The 12,756-nt window shown below is 40.6% G+C and overlaps 1 protein-coding gene across 1 annotated transcript; it reads right to left on the bottom strand.

Moving 5' to 3' along the window:
* Window positions 1–254: 254 nt before the first annotated feature.
* Window positions 255–12,529, bottom strand: LOC134636890 (uncharacterized). The gene is made up of 13 exons (XM_063487139.1): window positions 12,491–12,529; window positions 11,670–11,795; window positions 11,424–11,586; window positions 11,112–11,304; window positions 10,091–10,192; window positions 9,139–9,210; window positions 8,869–8,970; window positions 5,884–5,989; window positions 4,329–4,399; window positions 2,261–4,226; window positions 1,791–1,949; window positions 1,656–1,712; window positions 255–830 (listed from the first exon to the last, which is right to left on the bottom strand). The coding sequence occupies exons 2-13, from the start codon at window positions 11,770–11,772 to the stop codon at window positions 583–585; spliced, it is 3,342 nt and encodes a 1,113-aa protein (XP_063343209.1). The 5' UTR covers window positions 11,773–11,795; window positions 12,491–12,529; the 3' UTR covers window positions 255–582.
* Between the last annotated feature and the right edge of the window lie 227 nt (window positions 12,530–12,756).

The raw sequence follows: 12,756 nt of genomic DNA, 5'->3' as shown, positions 1-12,756 counted from the left end.
TTTTGTGGAGACATTGTCCACTTGACAACGATGTGTTTTATGAGGTCCAAAAAAAACCCAATATCGGGACTTTAAAGGGACAATGATGTCATTATTAAATAGCTCATCATTACCATGAATACACATCTGACAGGACACAGGATTACTGGGACATCATTTTATTAGTGTTCTTGGATCTGAACATTAATTTTAACCATAAAATTAATGGATCTGAACATTAATTTTAACCATAAATAAAAAAGAAATCTAAGCCTAACCCTAACCCTATGGACAAAAATGCCCACGCTAACCACAGAAATATAAAAATATAGAAGTTTAAAGGTAAATATTAAGGGGAGAAAATATGCATTTATATTTTTTTATTTTAAATATAACCTGTCAAAAAAAATATATTAAAATAAGAACCTGTCAAAAAAACTAAATAAATTAATTAAAAAAATTATGAAATACAAACTACTTCTGTAATTAACAAGAACTTTTTTTAAACAGAACATCAGGCAGCCTGCTGCACAATAACTCAGTTTTAACAACAGTTTGGCCATCTGACCAAGATGTAAAACCACATCTGGCTAAACAGTTATTTTAGTTCATTTTTTTCTGCCTTTTTGCAGTTAATCCTCTGTTTCTTACAAAATCTCTTATGTTTTGAACTGTTCTTCCTGCCAACATCGGATCTTCTACCAATTTGCAATGACTGCATTCATTTTTGGTGGCCAGTTTCCCTTTGTTTATGTGGTCTTTAAAATGCCTCATCACTGCAGCAACCTCAGCCTTGGACCACATGTTTTTGGGAGCTCTTCGGGAATTGTGGGATTGAGCAGCATTTTTATCTGGAAGATATATAAAGTAGTAGTAGTTAAAACAAACAAACCAAACAAAAAAAAAACCAAAAATCATTTGCTTGTAAAAAGAATGGATGCTAATGGATGCTAACTTCTGAAATGTGTTGGTACCATCAATATCAAAACGAGCTAAAATTCTCTTTGAAAATTTATCAAATTTCTAAAATGAGACAACATTTAGTGTTCCACTGTGAATAAAAGACTGAATAAAAAGTTGAATAAAAGTCTCTTGATGCATGCTCAATCATCCAGGTAAGTAAATCCCAAAACGTTGATTCTGTTAATCTGGATGTAGCGTTTTCAGTGGGAGAAACATTTTGTCACTCATCCAAGTGACTTTTTGCCACCACTCTGCAGTTTGCCATATGTTGCAAAGTGATGAAACAATAGATGATGAACAATTCAAGAACCTTAAAGCACAAACATCTAAGTGACGAAACATTTCTCCCACTGAAAAAACTACGTTCAGATGAACAGAATCAACCTTTTTACTTACTTAACTGGATAATGAGAATGCATCATGCAAGCACCATAGTATGTCCCATGAAGTAGTCTGTAGACAGGCCTCACCCAGTCATTAAATTGTTTGTCAGCTATACAATTACCCTTGAGCTTCTGAGAATAATAGACTATGCATAATGGCTGTGATGTGATGATTCCGTCAAATCCCTAGAATTAAAGCAGGAAGTCTACTTTAACACATATGGATATTGTTTGATTTTAAAATCCATTGTGGTGGTGTAGAGAGACAGAATTGCAACGCAATTACAAAGAACGTGTCCATAAGCTTAGAGAACCAACTGCACCCCTTACCTTCAGAGGGAGCAGCAGTCTCACTTGCTGCAGGCATTATGAGTGGTTCTTCATCTGCTGATTACACAATTTGATTAAGTTTTAATATTTGTAACAAACATTTTATCCACAGAAACCAAGCTAGTGGTAACTTACCACAATCTACAGTGTCTTGGAGCTGCGCTGTGTTTGTGGAATCAGCTACTGCATGTACAGGCTCACTGGTGCCACACGCCGACATTGTGAGTGCTGTGTCATCATCATCTGATTCACTCTCACTGTCCTTTGTTTCAGCATCACTTAATGCAATTTCATCTGAGAAATTGTGGGAAAAAAAAAAAAAAACACAACACAAACACAAACCCCCCAAAAACCTCACATTAACAACGAGATGACAAAATACAGAACAAATACTGGAAATTATACTTTTTCCACAGTACATAGTTTTACTATTTAAGGCCACCACTCTGCAGTTTGCCAAATGTTGCAAAGTGATGAAACAACAGACTTCAAGAACCTTAGATCATGGACATTTAACAGAATGGTCTGTGCTTTTAGGTTTTAATTCTGTTGATAAAGCATAATATTCAACTACTGCCCTAATATTTGCTCCTTTCAATACAAACCTTCAATTTCGATCTCATCCAGTGATTTCCCCTGGATCTGGGAAAGATGTCCTTTTTCCAGTATTAAAAGCAGTTTGGAAATCTTGGCCAGCTGTGTTGTGGGAACTGGTAATCTGTAGAATTCGCGGTGAACGCGGATATCATGACCCAGGAAATCTGCAACCTGATCAAGTTCATTGTTTTTCAAATTAAGGACTTGTGAGAGTGTGGCAACATGTTTTCTGAGCTGTGTCGATCTTAGATACTCAGGGTGCTTTGCTCCACACTGGTGTGCATGAACACGCAAGGAGTCCATTCCTCTGTAATGACTCATTGATCGGGGTCTTGCAAAGAGGTAGATATTAGTGGCACAAATACCACAGTCAGGCCTCCTACTAACCAGTAGTGACAGAGCATCCAGCATGCTTGGTGTTAGCAGAACTGGAACATTTCTGTCCCTTTTTCCCATTATTTCTATTCTACAGAAATAGTTACAGAGTCCCTGTTCCATTTCTGAGAGCCCCATGGAAACATCTGTGTGGAGTGCCGTTTTGTCTCTTTCAAGAAAACTTTTGAGGCGCATCTTTGAAACCTCTCCAGAACGTCTTCGATTGAACACAATGATTTGTGAGAGTGTAACTTGTGCAAGTTGGGCATAATTCTGAGCTGTGGCTTCGTTCTCCAAGCTGCAAAAGGCACTTTCTGCAGATTTTTGAAGGTAGTGATGGAGAATCCGAACATCTTCTGTAAAGGGCAATGTTGATGGCTTGTTAAACTTTGCCTCACTCAATGTGTTCAAGGCACGGTGAGACACCATCTCGGACCATTTGGAGACATACAACTTCTTGAACGCATCAGTGGACTTGATTAGGGCTTCATCCTCTGTCATGAGGGCACGACAATGGATAATGTCAGACATTTTATGCAGTGTATGTCCCAGTTTCAGCGCAAGGCTTGGAGTTTTGTATGACAGTGTCTCTTCATCAAAACCTGAAACTTTCTTTACTGCTTGCACAACTCTCTGGAAGTTAGCAGGCTTAATAGCTTCTTCGATGTTATGCACTGAGAATTCTGTACGCAGACACAACAACAAACGTCCCGCTTCACGAAGCTTCTGTCGTATATAATCATACTTAGTAGGGTCTTGTCCATGTTTATTGTAGAGGGACTGGGCAAACTGAATAACAGTAAAGTCATTTCGCACAGCTGAGGCAATCTCATCTTGTTTCATAACAGCAAGAACCTTCCACACTCCACTTGACACCTGCGGATAACACTGAGACTCCAGAGTTAAAGCCAGGCCGAGTACTTTGGTTCTTCCAGGTTCTTTATCCGTGTCATCTTTTGGTTTGTTAGGACATCTGTGGACATGTCTCCAAAGATCCTTGCGAACATACATCCCTTGACAATAAAAGCAATGAGCAAACTTTCCCTCTACTGCTTTAATCTTGGGTCTTCTCTTCACTTTCAGTGGTCCCACTCCACCATGCAACACTGCAGCATTATGCTTAAAATGTCCCTTATTTCTCAATTTCTCTAACAGGCTTTTACGCTCGTTTGAGTCTCTAGGCAGGGAAAATGCATGCACAACATCAGGAGCTGTTTTGTGCGTTTTCAGGTGGCGGGAAATTTTAGCTTGTGGTTTGCCACAAAAATAGCAGTAATTTCTTTTACTTAAAGTCATTTTTTCTGATTCAGTTTCGCAAAGCTCACTTTTATCTTCTGGCTTGTCCTTTGTCAAGTTGTGGATTAAATTCGTTGAATCTGATTGTTCATGCGCTTTGGAGATGTCATCTTGGCATAGCAGACCTTTTGATGTGCTTGGCAATAATGAGATGTCTTCATCTGAATCTTCATCATATGACTCTGAATCTGGCACATATTCTTCTTCTGATATGCTGTGGTTGCCATCATCATCGCTTGATATTTGATCCAGAACTGAATGTGGCAATCCATCTTCCCCTGAATATTCAGAAATTTCTTCTTTCTGGAATGTAAGAATAAAAGTTATTTTAATTGATCAATACTTTAGACAGATAAAAAAAATAAACTGAAAAAAAGTCAAGCCAAATATGAATGGGATACACACCTGTGTTGACTGGTGACAATTCTGATTTGACAATTTTGCAAGGCAGGATTTGTGCCAGACCCCTAAACAAACTGAAACACATTTTGATAGACTTCATTTAGCTTTGCAGTTCTATTTAAGTGAAGTAGTTTTTTGTCAAAGCATTGCAGTAATGTCAAATGCTGAAAAAAAACCAAAAAACAAACTGTTCACACTTAAGGATATTTTAATGACTACACATACACTGCTAACCCCCTCCCCCCCCAAAAGGACATCCCAGATGTGAATGAATGAATTATTCTTATTAAATACTTTGTTCTTCAGGTAGTTGAATGGCATGAAAGTGTGTAGTTGAATGTGTGTGGCCTCCAGATGCCTGTATGACTTCCCTACAATGCCTGGGCATGCTCGGGATGAGGTGGCGGACGGTCTCCTGAAGGATCTCCTCCAAGACCCAGACTAAAGCATCCGCCAACCCCTGGACAGTTTGTGGTGGATGGAGTGAGACGCGATGTCCCAGATGTGCTCAATTGGATTCAGGTCTGGGGAACAGGCGGGCCAGTCCATAGCATCAATGCCTTTGTCATGGAGGAACTGCTGACATACTCCAGCCACATGAGGTCCAGTGTCATCTCGCATTAGGTGGACCCCAGGGCCAAACGCACTAGCATGTGGTCTCACAAAGTGTCCGAGGATCTCATCTTGTTACCTAATGACAGTCAGGCTCTCTGGCAGGCACAGAAATGCCACCCCACACCATTACTGACCCACTGCCAATATGATCATGCTGGAGGATGTTGCAGACAGCAGAACGTTCCCCACGGCATCTCCAGACTGTCACATGTGCTCAGTTTGAACCTCCTTTCAGCTGTGAGGAGCATAGGGTGCCAGTGCCGAAGTTGCCAAACTTTGTGTTTTCTGGCAAATGTCAAACGTCCTGCATGGTGTTGGGCTGCAAGCTCAATCCCCACCTGTGGACGCTGGACCCTCAAGCCATCTGACCATTTGAGCAGACAGATGCACATTTGTGGCCTGTTTGAGGTCATTTTGCAAGGCTCCTCTTGTTCCTCCTTGCACAAAGGTGGAGGTAGCGGTCCTGCTGCTGGGTTGTTGCCCTCCTATGGCCTACTCCACATCCAGGTAACACCTCCATGCTCTGGACACTACACTAACAGACACAGCAAACCTTCTTGCCACAGCTCACATTGATGTGCTACACTAGATGAGCTGCACTACCTGAGCCACTTGTGTGGGTTGTAGACTCTGTCTCATGCTACCACTAAAATGAAATCACCACCAGCATTCAAAAGTGACCATAACATCAGCCAGAAAGCATAGGTGCTGAGAAGTGGTCTGTGGAGTTACATCGCATTGTTTAAGTGTTCCCTTTATTATTTTGAGCAGTTTATGTTATGGAATGGGGAATTGAGGACAATCCCAAGTATACCATTTCTTTAATTAGATGTGACCACCCACTGATTAAAAAGGGAGCAGTGTTCATTTCAGCTAGTCTTAACTTGTTGAACTCTATTAATGCTTTTTACTATATACTGTACCTATTCACTAAGTGTCTCACCTTTGCACTTATAGCCAAGCCACTTGAGGGAGGAAACCGGTCCCACACACTGAATGCACTTGTCCAAAGATGATATTGTTGTGCACACCAGACGATGACTGTGACACTGTTAGCAAAATATTGCAACATTTACAGTCAGGTCCATAAATATTGGGACATCGACACAATTCTAACATTTTTGGCTCTATACACAACCACAATGGATTCCAAATGAAACGAACAAGATGTGCTTTAACTGCAGACTGCCAGCTTTTATTTGAGGGTATTTACATCCAAAATCAGGTGAACAGTATAGGAATTATGACAGTTTGTATATGTGCCTCCCACTTCTTAAGGGACCAAAAGTAATGGGACAATTGGCTTCTCAGCTGTTCCATGGCCAGGTGTGTGTTATTCCCTCATTACCCCAATTACAATGAACAAATAAAAGGTCCAGAGTTCATTTCAAGTGTGCTGTTTGCTTTTTGAACCTGTTGCTGTCAACTGCCAGGATGAGATCCAAAGAGCTGTCACTACCAGTGAAGCAAGCCATCATTAGGCTGAAAAAACAAAACAAACCCATCAGAGAGAATGCAAAAACATCAGGCGTGGCCAAAACAACTGTTTAGAACATTCCCAAAAAGAAGGAACGCACTGGTGAGCTCAGCAACACCAAAAGACCCGGAAGACCACGGAACACAACTGTGGTGGATGACCAAAGAATCCTTTCCCTGGTGAAGAAAACACCCTTCACAACAGTTGGCCAGATCAAGAACACTCTCTAGGAGGTAGGTGTATGTGCGTCAGAGTCAACAATCAAGAGAAGACTCCACCAGTGTGAATACAGAGGGTTCACCACAAGATGTAAACCTTTGGTGAGCCCCAAAAACAGGCAGGCCAGATTAGAGTTTGCCAAATGACATCTGAAAAAGCCGTCGCAGTTCTGGAACAACATCCTATGGACAGATGAGACCAACATCAACTTGTACCAGAGTGATGGGAAGAGAAGAGTATGGAGAAGGAAAGGAACTGCTCATGATCCTAAGCATACCACCTCATCAGTGAAGCATTGTGGTGGAAGTGTCATGGCGTGGGCATGTATGGCTGCCAGTAGAACTGGTTCTCTTGTATTTGTTGATGATGTGACTGCTGACAAAAGCAGCACAATGAATTCTGAAGTGTTTCGGGCAATATTATCTGCTCATATTCAGACAAATGCTTCAAAACTCATTGGACGGCGCTTCACAGTGCAGGTGGACAACAACCCAAAGCATACTGCAAAAGCAACCAAAGAGTTTTTGAAGGGAAAGAAGTGGACTGTTTTGCAATGGCCAAGTCAATCACCTGACCTGAATCCGATTGAGCATGTATTTCACTTGCTGAAGACAAAACTGAAGGGAAAATGCCCCAAGAACAAGCAGGAACTGAAGACTGTTGCAGTAGAGGCCTGGCAGAGCATCACCAGGGATGAAACCCGGCGTCTGGTGATGTCTATGTGTTCCAGACTTCAGGCTGTGATTGACTGTAAAGGATTTGCAACCAAGTATTAAAAAATGAATGTTTGATTTATGGTTCTTATTCTGTCCCATTACTTTTGGTCCCTCAAGAAGTGGGAGGCACATTTGCAAACTGTTGTAATTCCTACACCGTTCACCTGATTTGGATGTAAATACCCTCAAATAAAAGCTGACACTCTGCAGTTAAAGCATGTCTTGTTCGTTTCATTTGGAATCCATTGTGGTGGTGTATGGAGCCAAAAATGTTAGAATTGTGTCGATGTCCCAATATTTATGGACCTGACTGTATTTGTTTTGGACAGTTGGAAAGGTGAGGTGTTTTCAATTCAGTTGCAGATATCAACTAATACACTTCATCCCAGTATAAAATTTGAAGGCAATCAACCTCTTCACTTTTTTCTACTGGAACCATTTTACTGGGATTAGGGGAATTGATTCTTTCACTTTGTTGTTATCTAGAATAGTTAATTGAGTTAAAACACTGCAACTTCTTAAAAACGGCACATGCATTCTTATCTGTGTGGAGTGGGTCAGAGTAAAAAACAAAAAACCAAAAACAAAATTAAAAAAAACAATCCTTCCTTATTTGCTTATCCTTGCGGCTGGAACCTATTCCAAATATGATGGGTGTACAGTGCCTCTCACCCGAGTTGTATCTGGGAACTACAGATTCCGCCCAAAGACATGCAGTTAGTGGGGTTAGCTGGACTGGTAATTCTAAATTGCCCATAGGTGTGAGTGTGGTAGAGTCTGTCAGTGTGATACCCTGCGACAGCCTCTCACTCCAATTAACAACTGATTCCTTTGCAATCATCCATCCTCTTCCACTTATCCTTATCAGGATTGTGGGGTAGCAGGTTTGGGGCCTATACCAGCTACCATAGGGCAGTACAACCTGGACAGATCACCAGTTTAACATGGAAGGAGAAGCATTTGCATTCACACCAAAGGGCAGTTTTGAATCACCAGTTAACCTAACCCCATAAGCTACATCTTTGGACTGTGGGAAGAAGCCAGAGTACACAGCCAGAGAGATTCCATGCACTACAGCAGTAAAAAGTGCCTAAAACAAGTTAAGAAGTTGTATAGTACTATCTATCTTAATGTTCAAGCCTGAGTTTCAAACCATTTCAACATAGAAACAAAGCACATGCAGTCAGTTCTGCATGCTGTAGGTGAAACTGTCAAAAAATAAGAGAAGACCCCTCCTAAAACCAGAGTGATGTCACCATGAAGCAAACTTTGACGGAGTCCCCCAATAACAGTGTGGTCCTCCTAAGTCACATTTGGGTGGTTAACACACACACACACACACACTCAGATGCTATCCAGACTTGCACTTTGAAACAATGAAAAGGACCTACAAGCCACGGTCCATGTAAATCACATTACACCCAGGTGACTGCCAAACACACACACACAGCATCCATAAAGAATGATGATAGATTAAATTATTAGTTCATTAAGTGGTACACTGGATTATATTTACCCTTTCAGGCTCTGGATGTTTCAGGTCCAGATCATTGTTTGGAATGCAGTTTGGTTGCGGCTTTAGGCAGCTCACAAGCTTCTGAATCTGGCTTGTCTCAGTCTTCGTGTGTAACAGATAGAAAATGAAGACAAAAGAACAGTAATCTGACAATTACTAAAAATGCATCATTCAAGAGGATGAATAAACCATTTCACTATCGGCAAATAGCATAAGGGACACATCGTGCATGAGAAACATTCATTAAAATCTGTCCTAGGTCAATGTTACCTCTTCAGAATCTTGCGCTGAAGAAGAATGCATGGCTTCTGAGCCTTGCTGAGGCATTTCTTCATCATGATCCTGCAACAAAGAAAAGATGGCACAAAGATTAGGCCAAGTGCTCTTCTTGCAACAGTACTGGGCAGGCCTGTGCTTCTGTTTTTAATTTGCATGTGTGGGGGGACCTTTCCACTCAAGTGTTTTCTTCTGAAAAAATACTGGCTACAATAATTAACAACTGATTCCGTTGCAATCATCCATCCTCTTCCACTTATCCTTATCAGGATTGTGGGGTAGCAGGTTTGGGGGCCTATACCAGCTACCATAGGGCAGTACAACCTGGACAGATCACCAGTTTAACATGGAAGGAGAAGCATTTGCATTCACACCAAAGGGCAGTTTTGAATCACCAGTTAACCTAACCCCATAAGCTACATCTTTGGACTGTGGGAAGAAGCCAGAGTACACAGCCAGAGAGAACCCATGCACTACAGCAGTAAAAAGTGCCTAAAACAAGTTAAGAAGTTGTATAGTACTATCTATCTTAATGTTCAAGCCTGAGTTTCAAACCATTTCAACATAGAAACAAAGCACATGCAGTCAGTTCTGCATGCTGTAGGTGAAACTGTCAAAAAATAAGAGAAGACCCCTCCTAAAACCAGAGTGATGTCACCATGAAGCAAACTTTGACGGAGTCCCCCAATAACAGTGTGGTCCTCCTAAGTCACATTTGGGTGGTTAACACACACACACACACTCAGATGCTATCCAGACTTGCACTTTGAAACAATGAAAAGGACCTACAAGCCACGGTCCATGTAAATCACATTACACCCAGGTGACTGCCAAACACACACACACACACACACACACACACACACACACACACACACAGCATCCATAAAGAATGATGATAGATTAAATTATTAGTTCATTAAGTGGTACACTGGATTATATTTACCCTTTCAGGCTCTGGATGTTTCAGGTCCAGATCATTGTTTGGAATGCAGTTTGGTTGCGGCTTTAGGCAGCTCACAGTCTTCTGAATCTGGCTGGTCTCAGTCTTCGTGTGTAACAGATAGAAAATGAAAATACAGTGCATTTTTGAAGAGGTTTTTGAAACATTAAAGAAACTCTATGAGAATGATAAGTTTCAAGCTAATGTCTTTAAAATATTCACTGTCATGTATAGAGAATATAGAGAAAAATAGTCTGTGTGATTTCTTTAATCTTTTTTAAGCCATTGCTAAAGGAGTAAAACAATCACCTGTAGCAGCAACGAACTATCACTAGGGCCCATTTATCCCCGAGGGACAAAATTTAAACTGAATCTAACTAAAGAGGTTAGAATCACATTAAACATCAATCACTGTTAACATTTAGAAACCGAAAGCCATTTTTTATTTCTGCATACCTGCTGATATTTTTTTAGTGCTTTTAGAGGGCTCTGATGTGGCAGCAATCACAATTGCCTGTTTTCCATTAGTACCTACCCCGGTTTTTCCAGTAGGTTATAGTACCATGTAGTTTTTCAGTAACTACTGCACCAAGGTTCCAAGTGATCCAAAGTGATCAGAAAATTTGACATAGACAGACTGAATGCCAACAGGTGGCTGGTCAATGGTGTCACTCGATAAGTTATGAGTGCGCCTCCTTCATGAAAATCCAAGCCATCATTTTTGAAACTCTGAAATGTTTGAAATGGCTACCAAAATTAACAGCATGATCCCTGAATTGAACACTAAAGTATAGACTGAGCAGCAGGCATTGTGTCACCTTGACATCCATGCTTGCTGTGGCATTTATATCACTGGATGCTCGGCTGCATTGCTATAGTGACCCCAGGCACAGTAGGTGATACTCAATTTCAATGGAAAACTAGATGCCCTAAGTCACGTTAAGCCAATTTGAGTAGGTACAAATGTAAAAATGGCTTACGGTATGCAATTTATCAGTTCCAAAAAGTACAATTGTAGAAATACCTTGCATCTCCAGGGCCAATCCGAGTCACCATAATTATAGTCTATTTCTTCGCCTGGACTTATGTCTCTGCTTGCAAATAAGCATAGATGGGGCTTTCCATTGATATTTAATATTTTCATCTTAGCACTTGGACTGATGTGGTTGTCGTTGACAAGTCTGCCTAATGACCCATCTTCTTGAGATGCATCCACACTGTGGGGTTAGGCAAAAAAGTATTAGCTTAACTAGTTTTTGTTAGGAAGCTTTTTTTTCATAAATCAAAAGCAAAGTGTAATTTAATCTTAATCAAACTACACTGATATAATACGCACCACCAGAGTTTTCCATCAAACTTGAATTCAAACATGAACACCTTCAGGCTGTCATGATAAACTCTGTGTCTCCGCTCACATTCGTCTTTTGTTATGAGTTTACCTCTGTATTCCAAAAGGAAGTCTCCTTTTTGGAATGGAACAGTCGTGAAAATGCCCCGACCTGAATTGCAGAGGCATACCAAGTGAGTGACAAAAGACAAAGTGACAAACTCCAAATCTAATCCAAACTAAAGACCAACTTACCTTTGAAGGCATTTATGTAGTGGATATCAAGTCCCAGTTTGTCCCTTCCAGCAGAAACATGACAGACTGCATCCTCCCGTGGAGGAATGCGTCTCCTTCGCATGTTCTCCTGTACGTTTTGATTGCCTGTATTACCAAAGCATATAAAGTATTACGATTATCGTCATCATTGTCATCATCATCAGTAGTAGTAGAACTAGCAGTAGTGTAGTTTACAGCATAAACACAGCTGACTTATTCATAGTCCTAATTTATGCCTTCTTTTAAAATGTTAAAGGCCTAGTTCTCAAAATGGCGACATGTGACATTTCTGCAATGGCGACTGCAGAGAGTGATACAAGTACTGAGAAAGCTTAGGCATCAAAACTGTAAGAAGTTTTTTCTTCAGGCATATAAATAAATACACGATTAAATACACTTATACCCCTTGCTTTTATTTTAGGGCTGTTAGCAGAATGGACAGACATTGGACAAACTGCCCGAAATTAGATGACAGCGACATCAGGGATTTTGACTCAGACTGCGCTGGTTTAATTGTTAATCACGTTAGTCGCGATGTCGGCATTAACACGTTTAAGCCACATTAATGCTTTAACACCGAGTAAATCCTAACACGGGTTAGCCCGCTTTATCGCGTTGACGCGGTTAGTCATCAGCCCTATTTTATTTACTCAATGACAAACGCTGAGGCAGTTTTACTTCTTCAAAAACTAGCTAACAGTCCATAAAGCATATATTAAAGCAGTTTAATATAAGCCTGTGCACCTATAATTTCATATAGTATTAAAGTCATGGTGCATTTTACATTAAAAAAGGCTTACCTTTGTGCTTTTAATCAGTCTTCGTATTGCCGTCGACATGTACTTATTAAAGGGCACGCGCGCGAAATCATTTCCGGTAGGTACCGCCTATATATACCAATCACAATGACTTCCGGCCGTGTGTATTGAAAATGTGTATTAAATTGTAGTACTTACACACATCCAGTCTAACTCGAAACGTCGCTGTGCAATAAACTGGAATACACAAAAATCAGGTGAGTGGTATAGGTGGACTTTTAAGAAAATCAGAAAATCTTTTAATTATA

Source organism: Pelmatolapia mariae, linkage group LG10_11 (genome assembly GCF_036321145.2).
Source record: "Pelmatolapia mariae isolate MD_Pm_ZW linkage group LG10_11, Pm_UMD_F_2, whole genome shotgun sequence".
NCBI classification, from domain to species: domain Eukaryota; kingdom Metazoa; phylum Chordata; class Actinopteri; order Cichliformes; family Cichlidae; genus Pelmatolapia; species Pelmatolapia mariae.
The sequence above is the reverse complement of the archived record's forward strand: the minus strand, read 5'-3'. Positions and strand labels throughout refer to the sequence as shown.